This window comes from Patiria miniata, unplaced genomic scaffold, assembly GCF_015706575.1.
Source record: "Patiria miniata isolate m_02_andy unplaced genomic scaffold, ASM1570657v1 HiC_scaffold_24, whole genome shotgun sequence".
Lineage (NCBI taxonomy): Eukaryota > Metazoa > Echinodermata > Asteroidea > Valvatida > Asterinidae > Patiria > Patiria miniata.
This window is the reverse complement of record NW_024037063.1, coordinates 17,081,024-17,104,363: the sequence shown is the minus strand read 5'-3', so window position 1 is coordinate 17,104,363 and position 23,340 is coordinate 17,081,024. Positions and strand designations below refer to the sequence as shown.

At 41.1% G+C, this 23,340-nt stretch overlaps 1 protein-coding gene across 1 annotated transcript in view; it reads right to left on the bottom strand.

The window, feature by feature from the left end:
- The window catches only part of LOC119732183 (E3 ubiquitin-protein ligase MIB2-like), a 32,246-nt gene extending 14,279 nt beyond the window's left edge, over window positions 1-17,967 (bottom strand). Inside the window, exons 1-3 of the mRNA XM_038205607.1 lie at window positions 17,646-17,967; window positions 14,774-14,878; window positions 6,449-6,620 (exon numbers count right to left, since the gene is read on the bottom strand). Of these exons, the coding sequence (XP_038061535.1) occupies window positions 6,449-6,620; window positions 14,774-14,878; window positions 17,646-17,754 (386 nt within the window). The 5' untranslated portion in view covers window positions 17,755-17,967. The remainder of the gene's footprint in view (window positions 1-6,448; window positions 6,621-14,773; window positions 14,879-17,645) is intronic.
- Window positions 17,968-23,340: the final 5,373 nt, after the last annotated feature.

Here is a 23,340-nt window from a genome sequence, read left to right as displayed (position 1 = left end):
TTTTCATGCTTTTAAATAAACAGAGACATGATAAAAAAAAATCCAACATTGTAACACTTGTTATTTTTTACCCTTTTGTGGGCGTGGCCTAAATATGAAAAGGAGTCCTCACATTAAAGCAGCTTCATTCAAACGAGGGAAAATCAGCACTTTTGCTGGTAAAACACAAATTCTGCATTGGTTAACTATGTTTGCCATACACTGTAAAGATAAGTTTAAAAGGTTGCAAGGACTTTGCCCTTTTAGGGGTGGAGCCACATTTTAAAGTAGAGGGCTGAATATTCGCATAGAAAGGCAAAATGGTAATATTTCTACTGGGTATACTTACTCAAAGGGGTTTCATGTCCTTAGATGTACCTGGTACATACAGCCTAGGCCAAAAAATAGTTCTGTTTCCGATAACATGGCATTTGAAAATAGGGTAGGAAGGTAGGGAATTCTTGTGGGGTGCATTCTTTTTGTGTTGATCATATGTAGGTGTCTGCGTGTATTCCATGGTAAAATGTGGTAATTTTTTTCATTGTTCCCAAAACAATATTAGGGTAGGGGCTGTCAAAATAGGGTAGGTGGGGTACCGGAAGCAGAATAATTATTTTTTGGCCCTATGTGTAAATATTGAAGCAATTGCCAGGAGCCAATGGCTGTGGATTCTCTCTTCATTGATACGACCACACTCTATTGCCAGTACTCTATATGATGTCATTTTGGTAGATACCACATTTAGAGTGCACTTTCGAAATTGACTTCATCTAATTTCATTTTGTTTTACAAACACCCAATTGAATTCAAAACGTCTGCGCCCAGAACGGGTACATGGCTTTTCTGCGCAAAAAAGCGAGGAGTTAGCGCTCTGGTGATTTAATATAACTCTGTGGGTACAACCCGATCACAATGTTGAAATGGTCACAATTTTCTTCTGCCCTTTGTTTTCTTTTTTTTCTACATGATGCTCCGCTTCTTTTCTTCTAAACAGTACCTTGTATAAACATGAAACTTTGAACAAAGATTAACCCTTATCCAACATCTTCAAAAGTGGCCATCGCTTGAACGAAGTCTTGAACAAAATAAAACTCATGTTGATATTTTGTAATCAGATAGACCATTAATTGACAAACAATATTGAAGTACATGAAGTTACTTGACCTTTACTTTAATACGGGGCTTACAAAAAGTGAATGGTGTTGTCATCGCCTGAAAGAGCCCCCCCCCCCCCCGACTTTTTAAAAACCATTCATCAACATTTTTCCAAACTTACCCTTGGAACTTCTGCGGAAAAAATGTAATTAACAGTTTTTGGGGAAAGCTAACAACATTCTACATGTTTTCATGGATTTTGATGAAACTTAGATGCAGTGACCCTTGGGTGCATGAAAAGACACAATTTTTCATGGAATTACTGAGGTCAAAGGTCATCTAGGGCTCATTAGAGGTCATTGTTCAAATATGCTTCAAATGTTTCTTTGTCTACAGAATTTGATGGATCAGTTTAATGTCACTTAGAAGTTGGATGGAGTGCTCCTTGGGTTGGGGTTCATCACAACTCTTCCAAAATTGGAGGTCAAAAGTCATGTAGGGGTCATTTGAGGTCGTTGTTTAAAACACAATGTCAAGAACATTTTTTTAAGAACACAAAATATATAGGCGACACATGCGATAAGTCTTGTATTAATTCGTATTAAGTGGCAATGTTTTGGGCACAAATAATAACACAAATAATGTTATCAACTACATTGTTGCTGTGATGTAAAGATATTGTGCTTTCAATACATACATTTATTCCTTCCTGCATGTACTTTGTATATTTTGGAATTGTTTATCAAAGTGCAAGCATATTTTTTAAGAAGCTACATAATTTCTCAAAAATTGTAATCCCACCTTTTCAAACATTAAGATATTACTTTCCATGCAAGTCCAAACATCCATATAATATAAATTCAGTAGAACACACTGCAAGGAATTGACGCATACTCTGCGCACATTTTTTTTTTTTCATGTTTACATGCCCACATAAAAAGCACTTGCAAGAATAGGTGAAGTCCACCGTTGCCCCCCCCCCCCCGTGATGCTGGTAGTGTTTACAAACAAGGAAATGCCGCAGCTGCTGTAACCTATGTTACTTGTAGCCAATCACACTAATTAAAATAAGAAATATTTAATCTTCTAGAATATTCAACCCCCTACTTTAAATTGTAGCTCCACCCCTAAAAAGGCAAAATCCTTGCAACCTTTTTAAATTTATATTTACTGTGTATGGTAAAACATAGTTAACCAATGCAGATGTTGTGTTTTTACCAGCAAAAGTGATGATTTTCCCTCGTTTGAATCAAGCTGCTCCAATGTGCGGCCTTCTTTTCATATTTAGGCCACGCCCACAAAAGGGTAAAAATAACAAGTGTTTGAAAGTTGGAATTTTTTTTTATCATGCCTCTGTTTATTTAAAAGCATGAAGAACAAAGGAAAATGGATGTTAAATACCATTTTTCTAAATTTTGCACTCCCCTTTTTAACCGATCAAGCTCCGCCCCCAAAATGGGCAAGATCCAAGATGGATTTTCAGCCCATTTTGACTAAACATGCCAATTTTCAAGATTTTACCACCCAACTGAATGGTATTTTCCATATTTGAACCAAACTCCTAATATATACCGCCTCTTTTACACGTTTAGGCCACGCCCACAAAATGGGTGGAAAGTAACAGGCGCTAAAATGCTAGAATGTCTTATTTTATGTTTAAGGTTATTTTCAAAGCATTGAAAAAACTCCAAAATGGATGTTAAATACAGTTTTTATGAGTTTTTATTGTTTGCACCCCCTTTTTCAAAAAATAAAGCTCCGCCCCAAAAATGGGCAAAATCCTGGATGGGTCCCGATCTTAAAATGATTTCTAGCCCATCTTGACCCCACATGCCAAATTTCATGCTTTTACCCCAAAGTGCACGATTTTTCGCTTAGCAGCTCCACTAATATACGTCTTGTACACAGAGCAGAATTACCATTCGTACTATGTATAATTAATAAGCCATAATTCCAAACCCTAAGACCTATAGTCATTAACATTTCTTGGGTGTGTTCATTATGAGTTGCTCTATGCATGTACTGAGTTTCAAAAAATTTCGTCACTCGATGGCTGAGATCTGGGGGGGGGGGCGAAATCCGCCCCACCCCCACCCCGGCTGAGAGATGGTCAAAATAACCCGGCCCTTTTAGGGTTAAGGGCTCCGAATTTTTTTTATTCTAGATGCTCTGTGGTGCGATCTATGACTCGGGGTAGATGCGCTCAGCTAGCTTTTGAAGCCGAATCGAGACGACACGTGCAAAGAGTTTCCCAATGATGCTCAGGAGGGAGATGCCCCTGTAGTTATTGCAATCGCTTTTGTTACCCTTGTTCGTGTACAGGGTGACAATCTTGGCGTTTCGCATGTGCTGTGGTGTGAATCCCTCTCTCCAGCACTGGCAGAGGATGTCATGTAGGGGGTGCAGAAGTGTACTTTTGCCGCGGCCACACTTGACCACGTCTAGTGGAGTCCCATCGTTACCAGGAGCATCGTTCCTGAAGCCAAGTTGTCAATGGCCTTGCTGAGATCCTCCACGGTCGGCTCCGCGTCTAGTTCATCCACGGTGGGAAGGCAACCGATGGCATCAAGGTCTGAGTAGGCGACAGTGTTCTCTCTGGAGCAGAGCTCGGAGTAGTGTTCTACCCCTCTCTCCATCTGTTTGCCTCTGTCGGTAATCAATTTCCCACTGAAGGATTTCAGGGGTGCCGTCTTGCTCTGCACAGGATCATTGGCTTTCTTAATGCCAACATAATTATATTCCTCTGATGTTTCCCGTTGCAGCTACAGCCTGGATGTCATTGTTGAGCTGAGCTGAAGCCAGTACTGGTTTGCACACCGCCTGGGGGTCTGCTAAACCCTGCTCCTTGTAGCTCTGAGAGCCTGAAAAAAGCCTTCTCGTTTGGTGAATGTTTGTATTCTGCGAGGGCAGCGCGCTTTGCTTCAAAGACAGGAGTCATCTCGCTGGACTTGGCTTCAAACCAGTCATTACTCTTAGCGGTCTTCCTCCCAAAGATAGCAAAGGCAGTGCTGTACACAGTCTTTCGCAGGTGCTCCCATTTCTCAGTGGCAGAATCTCCAGTTTGGGCAGTTTTAAGCCTGATCCTGCAGCATACAAGCGAGTGATCAGTTTCACAGTCGAGAAGAACAAACTTGAGGCAGGTGCGTCTGATGATAATCATGTCCAGCGGGTGCCAGTGCTTCGATCTAGGGTGTCTCCGTGGGGTGATGTGGTCCAATGGTTACGGTGTTCGACTCGTGTGCCGTGGTACACGGGTTCGAATCCTGGCCGTGGGAACATGGTGCTTGTGCTCTTGAGCAAGGCACTTTACCACTATTGCTTCATCCTTCGGTTGGGACGTAAAGCCGTAGGTCCCGTGTGTTGTGTAATGCACGTTAAAGAACCCAGTAACACTTGTCGCTAGGAGAAGGGGTTCGCCCCGGTGTTTCTGGCAGTGGCCGCAGCACCTTGTAAACCCTGGTGCCACACCTCCAGTTTAAATTCCCTAGATGGAATATTTCGGAGGACCACCAACCAAGCACCAAGTAAGTACCAAGTACGTGAAGCCTTGTGCTGAGGTTATGTGTCTGAAAGTAGGAATTGGTCACACAGAGGCTGTGGTAGAGAGCTCAAGAAGTCGCTGTCATTCTCGTTGATCTTGCCAATACCAAAACGGCCCAAACAGGACGGCCAGGAGTCATGATCGGCACTACTCTGGCACCTAGAAGATCTATTTGTTTCCGACTGGGGATATCCCCGATGTCACAAGGTTCCCGTAGAACTCATCCTTTGTCTTGGGATTACTAGGAGTGGAGTAGAGGGTAGGGACATATACACGCTGACTTGGCCTTCAGAAGTGTGGAGGCGGAGCCGCTAAAATCAATGTCACCTAGTTCAACCATCTTAAGCAATGAATTCCTTACTGCAAAGCCTCCCTCGTGTATGTTCTCTGGGGTACGTACGTCGGGGCCTTTTCCTTGCAGATGACACTCACAGCTTTGTTTAGAATGCCTTATCCCCGTTACAGAATTTTTAGAGTTGCCGCGCGATTTCGAAGAAATTCGCACAAATTACTTTTCAAAATGGCGGGCGGAGGTGATTCAATGACTGTTTTGTGACCGAAAAGAATTCAGACACAAACAGCCGTCGTAACTGCAGTTATTAATCTTCCTCATACATGTTTGCATTATTTACAAAGTTGCGCAAAGACAGCTACACCAAGTTTCGTGAAATCGATCGTACTTTATTGCGCAACAAATTTGTTGGTTGGCGTAAGCCTAGTTTCCATATCAAGCTAAGAAACGCAGAGAGCAACGCAAACTACAACCAAATTGCAACGCAGACATTACGGTGGAAATATTTCATCGGGATTTGTCACCGACAACCCGGACAGACGCAAACTATCTCGCAGACGATCAGCAAAGTTGAACCCAGTTCCAGTTTCCCGACGGTTCCCCACACTGTCTGTGCAGTCTGCTTAATGTCGATATGGAAACTAGGCTTTTATACTCAGTTTCTTGGGTACGTAGGAGTGTCTTTTTTCACAGGAGCTATCGCGGCGAGAAAACACGCCGTGGCCCCGAGCTCACTATTCACAATGCATTTCGGATATGCAAGACGAACAAACCAGGCAATAATTATGTACATAAACTTGTGGGGCTGTGAACCAGTTACAATTCCTCCACATTATATTACAAGAATGAAGTGATCAATTTTCCACATATTGATAAACCTGTAATCAAAAAATATTAGGCCCTATATTATTACACAAATAATTCTGTATTTAAAGCTAATCTGAATCGAAAGTTAATTATCATGAATATGCATAATAACGCTACTATAGTGGCCAATCACAATCAGAATTTCTAGCTCACGCCTCCAACATTGATAACTCACAATCGTTCCTTAGGGACTGATGACTGGTACCTTGAAAAAAAATCAAGATTATTTTGAAAGTTTGAAATCTAAATTTGATTTCATATTCTATCCATGAATAGGTGAGGATCAGTTAATTTTGGAAAATAATTTAAAGTTTGACTGGTTCACTGCCACCATAGTTGTGCGCATAAACAGCATTGCTTGTTTGTCATCCAAACCCATGGTGCAATGTGAACATCGAAAAAGGCGTTGATTATTAAATGGTCCATATCCCTTAAACTCACCCCCGAACTGAGTTGCCGCCACGGACATTTCATTCCGAAGTCCAATATCGGATCGGACCAGCTGGTTTAATGATGTTTGAATACACAGTTTATTGAGTCCAAGTGACAATCTGCTCTAAAGAATAGTCACTGCACTTAATGCGCTTGTGTCAATATTACCTACTCACATTAGTTCATTGAAGAGAAGTGAAAATTCTTACACAGAAATGCAGCACCTAACCATTGTAACTTACCCTGGAACTGAATTGGTTTCGATCCTCGTGAAGCGATGACCCAGGTCATGCTTTCCCTCGTTATAGCAGCTGTGACACAAGTCGAAGTCATGACACTCCAGACATTTCCAGCGTATTCCTACGACACCGCGCTCTTGGCAACAGTCGCACTCCACATTCGGATGCTTCACTCCTATTCCAAGATTGAATCATTATATTTTATACACATATACTATTTTCATAGTGAAAATTCACCCTAAAGACGAAACCCAAATCAGCATTGAACCCATGCAGGCTCTCAGTGCTGAGCCACTGTATGAATGCATGGGGGAATACAGCACTGATGCCCTCGATAACTTCAGAGCCAATTTGATTGAAGGTGCAAAACAATTTACAGTGAAACCCATTCATTCATCCGAACAAGATCGTGTTGCAGTTGAGTTTCGACTTTTTTTCTCAATTTTTTTAAATCTCAAATTAGAGTGATTTTCACTCTCAGTCGTCTATTCCCTATAATTTCACGCATTAGAAATTAGACAGCATCAAAGATATCATATTTCAGAGGAAAAGTGGCACACTATAATTACCTGAAAAAAACCGCCCATTACACATGCTTTGAAAACTTCTCAAAATCACACAATTTTTACAACAATGGGTTTGCCACCGACAGGCAATACGGTTGCTGACCCTTAGTTTTCTTCTTCTTTCTTCTTCTTTCATAATGGATACAATACTTGCTACGAAATACTTATTTAACGATGGTTCCAATTATAAGGATCACGGATCCTCCGATTGAACGTATATATATTATTATACAGGGTGAGTTAAAAAAAAAAGGCGGAACCCAATCCCCCAAAATTATATTTCATATTTAAAAAAATAAGTAGCACCAAACATAATAATGACTGGAAACATGGGCGTCGCGGGGGGGGGGGCAATGGGGGGGTGGAAGCGCCATCCCCCCAGAAAAGCAAAAAAGAAAAAAAAAGAAAAAAAAAGAAAAGAAAAAGAGGTGCGAAGTCATAGTGGTGTAAATTTAATGAGTTGGGGGGGGCAAAATGTCCCTGCCCCCTTCTAAAACTGAGAAATCGAGAATATGTTGAGAAATACAGGATTTTGGGGTGAAAAATATGTTATACCCCCTCTAGAAAAAATCCTGGCGACTGGAAAGCCAATTTCATAAGCTACTTTTAGGTGAAAAAAATTACTGAAATTGCTCAATCCGTTCACAGAATATCAGCATTTAAACGCAATGACCCTAAAACTCGTTTCGTAAAAAAAAACCATTTCTTGGGTGTTCTTACTGTTTGGAACAACAAAGAAAATGGAAAACTACACAGAATACTTGTTTCAACAACTGTCAACAACTGTAGTACACAATATCTTTCTTAACAACCCTGGTTAGGCAAACAATATGATTTAAAATACACTTTTTTGAAAGACAGGCCTTCAAAAGGACTTTGTTGAATATGTTTAACTTTTAAACTGAGGATTTATCGCTGGTGATGTTTGAAGACAATTGTGACGACGATTCTTGAAATCACATTTTTGGACGAAAGAGGTTTTAGGTTCATTGTGTTTAAATGGTGATATTCTTGGAATGGATTGAGCAATTTCAGTAATTTTTTCATCTAAAAGTAGCTTATGAAATTGGCTTTCAGTCTTCATCGTTTTTGGTGCTACATATTTTTTATTAATATGAAATATAATTTTTGGGGTTTGGGTTCCGCTTGTTTTTGACTCACCCTGTATACATTAACAAAGAAGCGTATATACATAAATGTTTCGAGGCGCGATGCTGGATTAGTCTGCACGCCTACGGAGTGAAAAAAACCAGAGGTAAAAACTCTTTGTGAGAAAATACTCTGGAAAACCCCGTCAAACGTACACACAGACGAACAAGACTAAGGATTTTGGCTTTAGGAATTTCGTTGTTCAATATGTTTTTCATATTGAGAGTGGGAACATTGCACATCTATACGATCCTTTGTGCCTAAGTTAAGAACCTACAGACGCGGATCCGGAGGGAGGGGTGTCAAAAACCCAGCTCTGTCAAAAGAAAAATTCCCATACAAATTCATAAAAAATAATGCTAACCCCCCGCCCCCCCCCCCCCCCCCCCGAGATCCAAAAACAATTATACTGGTATTAATCGCCTGTGCCCAAAATACGGACAAGCCTGCTTATTAGGGGGGTTATTTGTACTCATCCTGTAATATAATGTTAATAATCGGCGGATTTGAACAGCGTTAATAATATAGTGTTAATAATCGTCGGATTTGAACAGCGCCCCCATTGCGGAGCCAAGTGTCCGGACAAAAAAAACCCTATGGGTGCACACCGGTAAATCGATCCGCCAAGCTCATGAATAAAAGTTATACCCTCAAAATCTATATATATAAGAGAGAGTTTAACTCGGCCTCCGAGACGATGTTTGCTCATGAAAGGATCCGAGACCGCGGGCTCCCGCGGCGCCAAAATTGCTCCACGTCCGTAGAAAAATGCGGAGGGTGTCTTCCGGCGGGTCGGACACTTCGGGTCGTCCTGATTTTCCCGTACGGACCGGCGATCCTTTTCGTCTATTTTTCGTGACTGCATTTTGCGCAGGAATTTGCCGTCGTGTGCGCTTTCACGTTGACTGCCTGGCCGCCCCCTGTCCTGGCTTTTCTGCGTGTCTAGACTGTGCGAGGTCAGCGGCTTCGACGTAGGGGTTCCGTTTACGTGTTCTACTCGGCCGTTCTGCAAAAGCGTTCACCAAATTGTGGTATGGGGTGACCTTGGTAAAATATTTTTTCTCCATGGTGCGTGGCCACCAAGTGCCCCTATTCTTTCATAATGCTTCGCTTGCCGCCCCTGCGCCGAGTGCAACGAATACTCAGAAGGACTACACATTAAGTATGCCTTGCGCGGTCTGACCAATCGAAAGTCTACACTGCGTAGTATTTCCGGGCTATGCAAAACCGTCGATGGCAACGCGTACTGCAGCCTGCTCCACACCCTGGAAACGAGGTTGGGTCTACGGTGCTCGCTATTTGAAGCGCAAGCATGTGACGTCGCGTGATAGAGTGCTGTTGCTTCCATAATGTGTTTACAGCTCCATGCTTCCACCATTGAAGGCTGAGCGTTGTGAGTTCGCTGCCCGCCACGTATAATTCAGTGTCGTGTTATAATTTCGGGGGCCTGTTTGGGGTCAACGAAGGATCGATGCATTGCTTCAAACTCGCGATCTTAAACGCAGTCACAAAAAAATCGACGAAAAAGTGTCCGACCCGGCGGAAGACACCCTCATTTTTCCACGGACGTGAAGCCGCGGTCTCGGATCCTTTCAGGAGCAAACATTTCTTTCAAATGACACCTTCACGTTTTATTGCATTATGATTTAAACCAGCCTTCGCCTGTGTACTACAGTAACCTTTTCACTACGTTTTCCAAATTCGACTGCCTCACAAAAAGCCAATTTAACAGACCAACGGCAACATTTACAGACAGTTGCCACGGTACATAATTATCATGTGCGTAAATCGACGGGGGACAGGGGAACCCCCCCCCATCCCCCCCCCCCCCCCCCCCCCCCCCCCCCCCCCCCCCACACACACACACACACACACACACACACATTTTGAGGCGGGGGGCATTTTTTGGTGTCCCCCCCCCCCCACTTTTTCTTCCCCGAATAAAAATATTGTAGCCTACAATAATGATTCTATTGCTCAGAATACATGTAGCTGATTCAATTACTCCAAACTCAAAAGATGATCTTTGGTTTTAGTGGTCAGAAATTGCCTCATCACACCACAGAAATTGCTTTTCTATAACTGCATGTCTCCCCAACTATATCCCCCATTTACATTTAATTCCCCACATTTTCATCCCCAACACTACGCCCTACCCGATCTATGATCGGGTAAATCAGCTTGTATTCTATATTAGAGAGTTCTGAGCGCCGTAAAATTGGGGAATTGAAGAGATATGGTAATGAACCTCTGGCCCGGACTTGGGGCTTCCAATTCTGAGCATTTTGGATGCTATTGGGCTCGAAAGTGGCGCTATATTGCCATGTTGTGGAGGGATCGTTTTTCAAGATGGCTACTTTTCCGCTTTGGGGGAAATAGGGGTCGTCTTCTTTGCGTGAAAATATCTCGAAAAGTCAATGGTCAACCCACCAAAAATCGAAAAGAAAATGAAAGATGACACATTGATCATCATTTTTCTGTGCAGCTTGAATACCTGTGGGAGTTTTGAGTATTTTTAAAATAATTTTGAAGTATGGGCATTTAGCACTAGTGTCTATGGGAGTTTATTTGCAGGTATGCACCCTATAAAGAATCACAAAGATGGCCGTTTCGCGCATGCGCTGTGCCGCAGCAGTGGTCTTTTCAGTGGGCGGAACCTACGGGGAGGGGGAAAAAGTGTTTTAAAGGTATCAACAAGGGTTTTTTTCCGTAACGGATGCTTCCGAATCATAAGGGAGCAGTAGGCTATCACCCGATTACAACAATTGATAGTTGAAAAGGGGGGGGGCATTTTGAGCTTAAAAGTAGTTGAAACTCAATTTATTGTCGCTGGGGGCGCTCTACAGCTTAGCAGGGGCAAAACAATCACTATTTTCGGGCTCAATATCGACCTCGGATAATATTTTTCTTTCATTTTTTTCTTCAAAATATTGACTTTGGAGATATTCTGCTTGTCCTGAATGTGGTTTTGTGTTAAAATTTAAAAGTTGCCTGCTATTATAGGGTGCACACCGGTAAATCGATCCGCCAAGCTCATGAATAAAAGTTATACCCTCAAAATATTCTATATTAGAGAGTTCTGAGCGCCGTAAAATTGGGGAATTGAAGAGATATGGTAATGAACCTCTGGCCCGGACTTGGGGCTTCCAATTCTGAGCATTTTGGATGCTATTGGGCTCGAAAGTGGCGCTATATTGCCATGTTGTGGAGGGATCGTTTTTCAAGATGGCTACTTTTCCGCTTTGGGGGAAATAGGGGTCGTCTTCTTTGCGTGAAAATATCTCGAAAAGTCAATGGTCAACCCACCAAAAATCGAAAAGAAAATGAAAGATGACACATTGATCTTCATTTTTCTGTGCAGCTTGAATACCTGTGAGAGTTTTGAGTATTTTTTAAATAATTTTGAAGTATGGGCATTTAGCACTAGTGTCTATGGGAGTTTATTTGCAGGTATGCACCCCTATCTACATTGTAGTCTGGTTCCCAGACCTGACAATTATACCCGACGCTCATGTCTTAAATTGTAGGTCAGGCAGCCTCCGTGGCTAAAAATAAACATGACGACATTAATGGCCCTTTTTCAAAGCGCGGCTTCGTTTCCGATTTCGCTTTATCACTTGTAGCTTTTAATGTTCTGATCAAATCTTTAAATAAATCACTTGCTTCGTAATATCACACAGTTATGATAAAACAGTTTGATGTTTTGGTAAGATAACATTGAGTAATGTTGATCTGGAATCTTCAAAATTAGGGAACCAAATAGCACTGTTAGCAGGCGGAGCCGAATGAAGACCGAGTTTTGGAAATTCTCGGTAACGGTCGTCAAATTCAAAATTGTACATGACGCAGCAAAAAGTTCGCCCGCACGATCCGAGTATATTTGATGCACAAAATCGTCGTTGAATTTCAAGTTTTCTAAATGAAAACAATGAATATTAACTATCAACTCATTTATAATAAAATAAATTTAATAAGCAATTAGCAGTTAATTAAACCTATATTATATACTCGGAAATACTCGGGCGCTATCCGATTGTCGACGAAACGACTTCGGCAAACTTCGGAAATTTTCGGAAAAAGGAGGAATTCCTCCCGTTTTAGTCACGTGACGTAAATTGTAATACATTGTATTACCGGAGGCTACCGGACCTAAGATTCATCAGGAATAGTCGGAATCTTTTGGTCTGGGAACCAGACTATCTACATTGTAGCATCATTTGCTGATGAACCCCCCCCCCCCCTTGCAAACATTCCTGGGTCCGCCCCTGACCTATGATATTAATGTTATATGTATGTAATAATTATTAAAATTAATGGCGTCAAGCCTGTCGGTGCGCAGATGGCCCGTACGTGCTGCCCAGACACCTCCTTTTATTCTACCCATTCACTGCTATCTTCATCTGCGCAGCGGAGTGATATAGCTACACTTATTGATATGAGAACTACATTTCGTTCTAATTCACCCAGTTCAACCGAACGAAATAACATGTTTAGGTGATTTTCATCACAAACGTCGTCTAATAATGTGAAAAATATATATATTTCCCATGTTTCAAATGAAACCACGCCTGACATGCTGACAGCCTGACATGACATGGGGAAAACACTAATGTCTGCAGTCGACATGTAAAGTGAACAGTTCTAGGCATCATGTAATGGCATGTTATAGTCCACAATTGAAACATTTTATGGAGTGAATGCTGAAACTTAGACTCTTGTATCGCGCACATTGAAGTAAAGATAAACGGGATGTTATACAGGTCGACGTACTGTGAGGGTTGAGTAAGGTCAAAGAGACCAGAAGTCCTAGGAGTCCAAATTCCATACGACACCAAAACCAGGTGCTCGGCTGGGGTTTTCCCAGGTCAACAGGTGAGTGAGGTACAATGTGTGTTCAAGTTGATATTTACACGGTTGGCTGTGCATTGTTCCATTGTGAACAAATAAACATAACAATATAATAGCCTGATCACGTGATTATTATGTCCCCTGGGGATTTCACTGTGTGGGTCTTAATGAAAAAAAAAACACCCATGCTTGTCGTGCGGGGCTATTTGTAAACAACCATGATAAGGCCAAAAAAAAGTCTCCGGTTTCTGGTATGGAGCTTGCCCAAAAAGTGGTGCGGCGACGCGGCTTTTTTTTTTTACCTGATTTTTTTTTTGCCTCAAATGTCGGCTGATGACTGCAAATGGTGCCCTACTAAACTTAGTGCAAATATATGGGAGTCCAGAGAGGCAACATAAAGCTTATTCTTATAAGCTTATAACCCCATCCAAAACACGTTAAAAATTGTGCAGCAGCAGGATTCCAGTCAAACCAGTGAGTTTGGCGGTTTTGAGACATCATCTTTCATTGAAAAAAAGAACTTTTTCATTTTGCTGACGCGCATGGCTTCGGCAACGCGAGCGCATACCAGAAACCGGAGACTTTTTTTGGCCTAAATACCAGTATATTTTTGGCACCCATTTATACATTACATGTTCATGTATTTCTGTGTGCTACTGCCTAATGCTGGGAATTAAAGGCTTCAACTCTGTAGTTGACTATTACTTTAGTTAATTATTCCTGGCTAATAAATTATTATAGTAGGTGATGGTCAGAATTCTCATATACATAAATATCTACAAATCTGAACTTTAACCAGTACATGTATTTGAATGAGTCTCATCTGCAACTGTGTAATTCACTATCAAGATTAAACGATTTTCACTTCGGGATAAAAACGGTATAAAATATGTACAAGTCTGAAGGAGGAAACATGATAACTGGGTCTGCGATGTTGTACTTGTAACAACAACAAATATTAGACTGATACTGTAAAACATTATGGCTTACGACACAGTGTACATGCGTCACTGTAACAAGACCCGTTTTGTTGATGGGTTGAAACGGAAAAACCTTGAAGGAAAATTAAAGTCGGTGGTACTGGAATTTGGGATTGTGGAGAGCGTGTGTAGCCTAATGAGCGAAAAGAACCATTCTGGGAATTATTAAATATACTACACCCTTTAAGGCCACTTTTCTTTTTACAGTGATGATGTTATTACTGACTGACTGGCTGTTCTGTTCTAAAAACACACAGAACAGAACTGGCAACAGAATTGACAACATAATACAGTTCTAACAAATGTTTCAATGCTCATAAAGCAGCGGAAATGCAACTTCTGCATGTATGACATCCCTGTTGCCCGAGCATATGAAAATGATCATTGGCATTACAACAAAAAATTTTAAAAACACCTGCATTTCAGTCATTTCATTCTACAGATCCGGGATTTTCTGAAGGGTTGGCTGAGATGTTGAAGTATATATATATTTATTTTTATTTTTATTTATTATTTTTTTGGGGGGGGAATATGACGAGGCGTTGAATAAATTAACCGTAGCATAAATAAACCTCAAAAAAGCTTCTAGACACTCATTGAATAGGCGATCCAACGAATGAAAATAAATGCTGCATTAATTTTGATGCAACTAGGGGATTCGAATATTACAATGTACATTACTGCAAGGGTTCATTGCTATAAACATGGAAATTGGTTAACTTTCCAGCTTGGCTGACCCCCTGGGCTCCCGTACTAGGGGTATTTTCAAACAGATCTGCGCTTACCTAGTTGGGCGTTATCGTAAATCCGCAGATCGTACTTGCCGCTTGCTCCACCAGCGCGGTAGTTTGCAGCTTGCCCGGAGTCCCATCGCACCCAGACACCCGTCACTAAAACAAGATCACAGGTAGAAGTATAAACTCTCAAGTCCAGTTTAAATTGAGTGTGCAGTTTTTCAACATGAGGGGCTAGTACATGATATACATGTATTACTCGAACCATCTCCCCACTCCTTTTCGTTCTTTCTTGTGTTCTTGTTATGTCTTGTTGATGTTTGATTGTCTTTGTCCCTTGCTTTTCTTTGTAAAACAACAACGGAATTTCTGCAAAAGTCTTTTGGTCTTTTGCGATTCTTTCATTTCAGCCTCCATTTTATTTTCAGGTCAATCTTGTAAATTCTTCCCCTGAATATATCTCTGTATAATTATCATGTATATTCACTGTTGTGTATTAATTTTGCTATTGGCCTGGAAATAAATGTATGTTTGAATTCAATTGGTTCATTTCAGTGACGCACCCAAGGGGGGAGTGGGCCTCACGGGGGCTTGAGCCCCATTACTAAATCAGTTCGCGCAAGGATGGGCTGGTTCCCACCTTCATTAAGAATTGTTTAAGTGCCCATGACATCGCATTTTACTTCCGGACACTATTTTGCTGTGCATCTTTCTTGACATTCCTTTTGTATAATCTTATTGAAAAGGGCACTTCTTTAAACAATCAAAAATTCTCATGCTTTTCCGGACAATTAAGGGAACTGCTGATGTACTACGAAGATGTCACTTCTGAAGACACTACGTTCAGCGGGAGGGGCTTTCTGTTCAAACTATTAGGCCAGACTTTTCTCATTGAAAACATTTTCAAAATTCATTAAGAGCGAGAAAAAAACCCGAAAAAAACAACAACAAAAATTGAAGAGCAAGTAGCCCAGGCATAAGTCCGAGTAACTAGGACTCTACGAATCGCCTTTTTTTAACATTTGGACATGGTCGGGCGAAAGTAGAGTCCTAGGTACATATAGCATTATTGCGTTACTTTTTTACTTTTTTGACCATTTTCACTCGTACCCCCAACCCAAATCTTTAGATTTTACCCCCAAACAGTCTTCAAACTGCCTTTTGCGACCCCGTATGCTTCAGTGAGAATTGGAAATACAAATGGTGGTGGTCATAAGTTTACATACCTTGTTTGAGGCTGCTATTTTGAATTCAGGAAAAGCTTCAGACAGCCTTCAGAGGACACTTTGATTGTTGATCACTGGTCACCTGGATTGTGACCAATCAAAGTGCGCTGTGATTGGTCCGTCTGATGCCTGCAAGGAAACAGTCTACTTTTTCTGAATTCAAAATGACAGCCTCAAACAAGGCATATGTGACAAGGATGTTTCCCGAATTGAAGGTGAAATATCTCTTTTCTTCCAAAAGGTATGTAAACCTAACCACCACCAGTTGTATTTCCAATTCCCACTGAAGCCTACAGGGTCGCATAAGGTAGTTTGAAGACTGTTTGGGCCGGGGGGGTAAAATTTGAAGATTTGATTGTGGTACGAGTGAAAATGGTCCAAAAAGGTTAATAGTAATGCAATAAGGTTATTAGACCCGTGAACGTGGCGTTGTATACAACGCCACGCGCTTCCCCGGTAAATACAAGCGACAGCATTCTATCTTTTGATACGCTACACGTAACCATGTATAATTTTGCCCATAATAGGTGCATCACTTACTTATTGGGCTTCCTGTGAATTTCCGCGAGTGTTGGATTTGTCATTGCCAAGAAATTTGACCTAAAGTACGGCACAACTTTGTCACTGAATGTTCTCAAAATAATCAGAAAATCAAAGCCAGGCATGACACTCTGGTACCCTGACTTCTGCATGCGCAAAACGGTAGGAGTATCACCAGTTGCTACCCGACTAAATTACAGATGACCGTAATACCATGTAAAATTCTGCTAAATCCACTTCGAAAGTCTGGCAGACTTTATATTGCTGTTCCATTGTGCAAGGGTTTGTTTTAAAGCTATAGTCCATCATTTGTAATTTGTGCATTTTGTTCGTTTGAAGCAACAAAAGGGTTCAAAATCTAATGAAGGATACTGAACAACTAACCCGATGAAGTTTCAGCTAAGCTTCAGCTGAACATTCCGAGAAAAACAGCATTCTAAGATCTCAATTTCAAATCAAAAGTCACTGAATCATGTTTTGAATTGTTTTGAATTGCAGCTATACGCGACGTAGCGCACTGATCCGACGAATTATAACAACCGCGCGCACGTGTGCGTCGTTCCAATACTTGTGCGCGCTGCGCTGAATATTAACAAAACGAACTACTAATTTAAATTTTCCTACGGTGCTTCTTAAGAATCACCGTTGGAAATGCCTTCTTTCGTTGATTACTTCAAAATGACACTTCCCAGAAGGAATAATTTCACAGGGAGTTTAGTTCCCTTACTATCTTTCAACCAAGTATGTTTTTCAACAATAATTACGCCAGTTATGGACTATAGCTTTAAGGATCTTTCAAAAAACGAAGGTTTTTCAAACCAAATGTGCCATATTTCTTTCCAATCTTTTTCATTTTCCTTCATCTTCATAATTCTGCCGAAAAAGATATTCTGCTGATTTTCTGTACAACTCATTTTTGTTTGCAAATATTCTGTCAAATGTAGCCGAAAATCGGCTAGAACGGTCACTTCATTTTAGTAACCGCGATCACAATAGAGGGTTTTTACTATAGACTAAAGCGTGGCTACGTACAGTATATAGCCACGTTCATGGGTCTATAAGGTTATGTACCTAGGACTCTACTATCGCCCGGCGATTCGTACTGTCCTAGTTTACTTGGACTACCCAGGCATATATTTTGAATGATGTATACTTACCGCTGTCCTTAGCTTGTGCAGGCACCACGGTGCCTACGCAGCCCTTCCCCCCGTCCTGGTCGCCCCATTTCCAGTCAGGACCTCGTACAACTCGCACCCCTATGAACATGACGGTTTCGCTCCGTATGTTCTTATTAAGTTTACCGATCACAAAACTCGCCTTAAAACCCCAATCCAAATGCAATTCTCAGTCTTTCAACGTTATTTCCTTGTAAGAGTAGGCGCGCCTACGGGTTGTGGGTCCAATGTTCAAAGTATGTAGGTCGACTAGGACAGTGGACTATGCAGTTTGCGCCAAAATAACAACAAAACATAGAATGCATTTACAGCCAACAGAATCTGAAAATGGTTTGCATGCATTTTGTCGATGTTCCTTTAGTTGGTCGGCCGGGCCGTGCTATACGCCGCGCTGGGTACCAGTGAACTATCTAGGGGAATTCCCCAGCTGACACGTCGTCCGTCGCACACTACGCAACGCGGGAAATTCCAGTGCAGCGTGAATATATTGCGCATGCGTAGGTATGATAATTACAATAGTGACATGTCACGTGCAAGGGATTAACCAGTAAGGCCAAAAAAAAAAATCCCCGGTTTCTGGTATGCGCGCGCGTCGCCGTAGCCATGCGCGTCGGCAAAATGAAAAAGGTTTTTTTTCAATGAAAGATGATGTCTCAAAAACCGCCTGCTGCTGCACAATTTTAACGTGTTTTTAGATTGGGTTATGGTCGAGAATAAGCTTTATGTGGCCTCTCTGGACTCCCATATATTTGCACTAAGTTTATTCGGGCACCATTTGCAGCAAGGGCGGATCCAGAACACAATTTTTTGGGGGGCCAAAAAAAATTTTGGTCCCCCAAAAAAATGGGTCAAAAAAAATTACGGCGTGGGGTGCGGGGCCCGCTTAAGGGGCCCGAAAATTTGTTGGATTGTAGATGCTCTGTGGTGCGATCTGAGGCAATTTCTGACCACTTTAACCAATGTTTTTTGGAGGAAAAGATGGTGGTGTACTCATTGCCTGCCTTTATTGCGATGTCACATAAAAAAAAAAAAAATTGGTTTTGTTTTTGGGGGGGCCATGGCCCCCTTTGCCCCCCCCCCCCCCCCCCTCTGGATCCGCCCTTGATTTGCAGTCATCAGCCGACATTTGAAGCAAACAAATCAGGTAAAAAAAAAAAAAAGCCGCGTCGCCGCACCACAATTTGGGCAAGCTCCATACCAGAAACCGGAGAATTTTTTTTTTTGGCCTAATAGGGAAATAGAGCCTGGTTTTCACAGAATTCTAAATTTAGCCTTTATTATTGTATGTCAACTCCAGGTGCTTTCCAGTTTTGGGTCATGCAATACAAAACAAACGTGCATAGTGGTGGTGTTCTATTTTTATGTTGGATGCATTTTGCAGATTTCCCTTTCAAAATGTGTGCATAGGCTAGGCCTACATGCATGAACATTTTGTTGTGTATGTTTTACACTACATGAACAACTAAATGATTTGGATTTTTTGCCGGCTTGTTATGTAGTCGCTGATTTTTGATTTTAATTTTTATACCGGTAAGCTTTTGTAACCGGGGAGAGCGGAATTTATTAGTTACAAATGTGGCACTCTCCTTTTAACCGAGGGGTTTCACTAAAAAAAAATGATTTGAGTTGGGTTTTCTGTAGTCTCAATAATATGAAATGTTTTATTTATAATACAAATTTGAGACAATAATTTTATATACAAATGATCAAGTACAGTATATACAAAAAGAATTATATTAGGAACTTTGGTGAGTATATAAAAACAGAACTCTGTTGGGTCTATAAAAACGACAGTCAAAAAGGGACAATAGGGTGGTGAACTGTCACTCCAAGGATGGTATCACGCCCATCGCATAGTTGAGCATGCGAGTTTTGCATTCCACCGCGCTTTGTTTAAGAGGAATAGTTGACATTCGGGGCGTTTCGGTATATTTTTCTTGTAGGGCTAGGTCCAAAATATTGTTGATTCCGTTCCAACTCTGCTTTGGGTTGACATCTATCTGCCTGGTTCTGCTCCTGCTTTGCGACCAGCATTTACAGCGAGCATTGCACACTCCACTTTTTCTGCTAGATTTGGGTGCGGCTCCCCGATAGCAGCAATATAATTTTATATCCGGCGTTGCCGGCATTGCATTTTACAATATTGTTGCTGCTTCTACATCGATTTTAACATCGGACACGGAGTAGGCATGAGCGTAGACCATCCCAAGTGATACCATCCTTGGAGTGACAGTTCACCACCCTATTGTCCCTTTTTGACTGTCGTTTTTATAGACCCAACAGAGTTCTGTTTTTATATACTCACCAAAGTTCCTAATATAATTCTTTTTGTATATACTGTACTTGATCATTTGTATATAAAATTATTGTCTCAAATTTGTATTATAAATAAAACATTTCATATTATTGAGACTACAGAAAACATTCGCTCTACCCAAATCATTTTTTTTTTAGTGAAACCCCTCGGTTAAAAGGAGAGTGCCACATTTGTAACTAATAAATTCCGCTCTCCCCGGTTACACTTGGCGTAGTCGGCAGGATAGCTTTGCTATCCACTTTATTTTAGATTTGGGAGCGAAATTGGATAAATTAAAGCAGGGCTAAACGGCAGTCAAATATATAGGGAATTCGCCTGGCACTGATGAGACCGGGAGTTCTGTGGCGTCGTTCTGCCCATGACGATTGGGTACCAGACCAGGTAGACTAAGGAGGGGTGTACCGGCCCAGGTTCCTGCCGCCTTCCTTCCTTGGTGCCATCTTGAAAGAAGAACTGCCAGCTGAGAACCACTGACTGACCTCCAGAGTGAGCTGAAGGAGAGTGCCACATTTGTAACTAATAAATTCCGCTCTCCCCGGTTACACTATCCGTTTGGATATGGTGTTCCATTGTTTGTGGTCGGTATATCTGCAGCAATCGACATCAGCAGCTACGGAACTGACAAATATTGCTGGTTGGAAGTGGAGAATAACTTCATCTGGGCCTTTGTTGCGCCGGTTATCGTCATCATCGTGGTGAACACCATGTTCCTCTCCATGGCGATATTCATCATGTGTCGCCATAGCCCCATGCAGACCAATCAGAAAGAGAAGTCCAACAAAGAGAAAGTAACGTTATTCGTGTATTGACACCTGCCGGGGTGACCAACGATCGTGCCATTCCACTCTTCACTCTGCTACATTGACTGTCGTCAGTGGACTTATGCCTCTGCAGTGCACTTGTTGACGTACCGCTCACTGCTACTCGTTGCTTGACTGCGTATGCGCGTCTTCAGCTAAACCCAAACATTTTTGTACATGTTTTTACTTTTTTTTAATCGTCCCATTGCCAGTATAGGATTCTTTTTGTAGCAATATATTGAAATCGTACTAAGCTGCAAGAAGTAAATATTTTGCAAAGGATTTAATTAGCGCTTTAGGCGAATAAACCTTTTACATCTTTAATCTATGATAAATCTTAAAAGCAGACGCCATATCCTTTATTTCACATTGTACATGTAGATTCCATTATATCTGTATTGATAGTAAAGCCAGTATTTGGTAAATTTTATTCTCTCATTATCCTTATTTCGTTTTAACCACTGTTGGGATTAGCTAACCCAACTAGGATAAATAGACATGTTTAGGTTGGGGTTGAAAGACGCCCTGTAAATAGATGTTGAGGATTTTGTTTTTTTTAATGCATTAAGTGTAGCCAGATACTAGGGTTTTTATAGTAAGATTAGTGTAGTATGATTATATATTGAGAATTAGGTTATTGGGTCCATTGGAGATAATCTCTATTTCTCTAGCGACATGCTAGAGGTGGACCATATTTTTGCCATTTTTTCTCTATCCCGTCATTCAACACTATCTTGCAATTTTAATTAATACTGATATTGTGGATGTTTTTTAGGGATTTTTTATTTGTAGAAACTCATAGCCAAATCTTCATTTTTTTTTACGCGGACTTTCATATGTCTAATTATGGCCAAATTGGGAGTTTTAGATTTAAGGTCCATAATGAGGTAATCTCTAATTCACTAGTCAAATACTAGTGGTGGACAATCTTTTATCGCGCTCTCGACCATTTGAACATATTAGTATTGTCCAAGTTTATTTCGAGGAGCTGGTGTAGTAGTTTTTTATAAATAGGATATTCCTTTTAACCGTTAGTTACTATGAAATTCCCTTCTATAACAATTCTTTTTTCTTTAAAATTAGGGGGTGAGTGTAACCAGGTCGGGTTGCAGTACTTACTTTTCCCCGACTGGTTCCTTACTCCAGCATTATTTCATAACTTTTGTAACTTCGTGTTTGTGTCGATTCACATGTGAGCAGCCATTGCAATCATGCTTTTTGCCTAGGGCCCTCTCGCGGCCAACTAAACTTTTTTTTAACAGCGCGCGCCGCCTAGAATTTTGCTAAACTATGCGATGGGCGTAGCGAGCGTGCAAGTTTTGCATTCCAACGCGCTTTGTTTTAAGCGGAATAGTTGACATTCCGGGCGTTTCGGTATAGTTATCTTGTAGGGCCTGCTGCGGAATATTGTTGATTTCGATCCAACACATCGTTGCATTCAGACCATCTTTTACGAGCGCTTACACTCTTCACTTGTATTACAATTTTGAGAGAGGCTCCCTATACTAGCAGTAAAATATTTACATCTACATTGTATTTTCACTGCTGATCGTCGATTTTCACATCGGAGTAGGCATGAACGTAGATCCTCCCAAGTGATAATATCCTTGGAGCTACTTCATTAGCCCATTCCCTTTTGACTGTCGTTTTTATAGACCCAAAGTTCATATATATACTGTAATTCTTTTTTGTAAATACTGTACCTGATCATTTGTATATAAAATTATTGTCTCAAATTTGTATTATAAATAAAACATTTCATATTATTGAGACTACAGAAACTTCGCTCTTCCCAAATCATTTTTTAGTGGAACCCCTCGGACATAAGGAGAGTGCCCCATTTTAAAACTAATTCCACTCTCCCCGGTTACACTTTTTTCATGTAATTATACAAAATTGTTATCTTTTACAATAATTATTTGTGTATCCATTAAGTTCTTTGACAATTATATGCGTCAACAACTGAAAGAAATAAGATAGACACAGGCAAATGAAATGCATACTTTCATGCAAGAAATAAGTAGGCCTATAATAAGAATGTACTACGGAAAAGCAAAATGCATTCATATTTTCACATCTTTCGGAAACAGTCAATTCAGTTCTTGTACGGTCCTTTGGATTGGTTGTTAAACCTTCAATTTCTCGTCTTACAATACACCATGCAAAATACGTCTGTGCATGATTGTGCCAGCGTACGCGTTTGTCTGATGCATTGGATCGAAATTGTAAACGATTGAACAAAGATGAATTCAATCTGACGCTTATTAGCACTATATCACAGATTAATGTACATATAAATTGGGTAAAGTGGTCATAAATTGCCTCAGAGAGAATCGAAACTGTTCGGGCCGTATAGCTTAAGCGTGCCCGAACCCCACGCCGTAACTTCGCATTGGTCAAGTTATGCCCCACCACTTTAGAGAAGCCGCAAGCGATTGACGCCCTTGCAAATTTAAGACTGCCGATTCTTTCGTGAGGATTCAAACGTTCTTTCTGCAGTCGACTCCCATTGATGGAATTCACATTGAAACTTTAAAAGCCAAGGCTAACCGTTGGACCA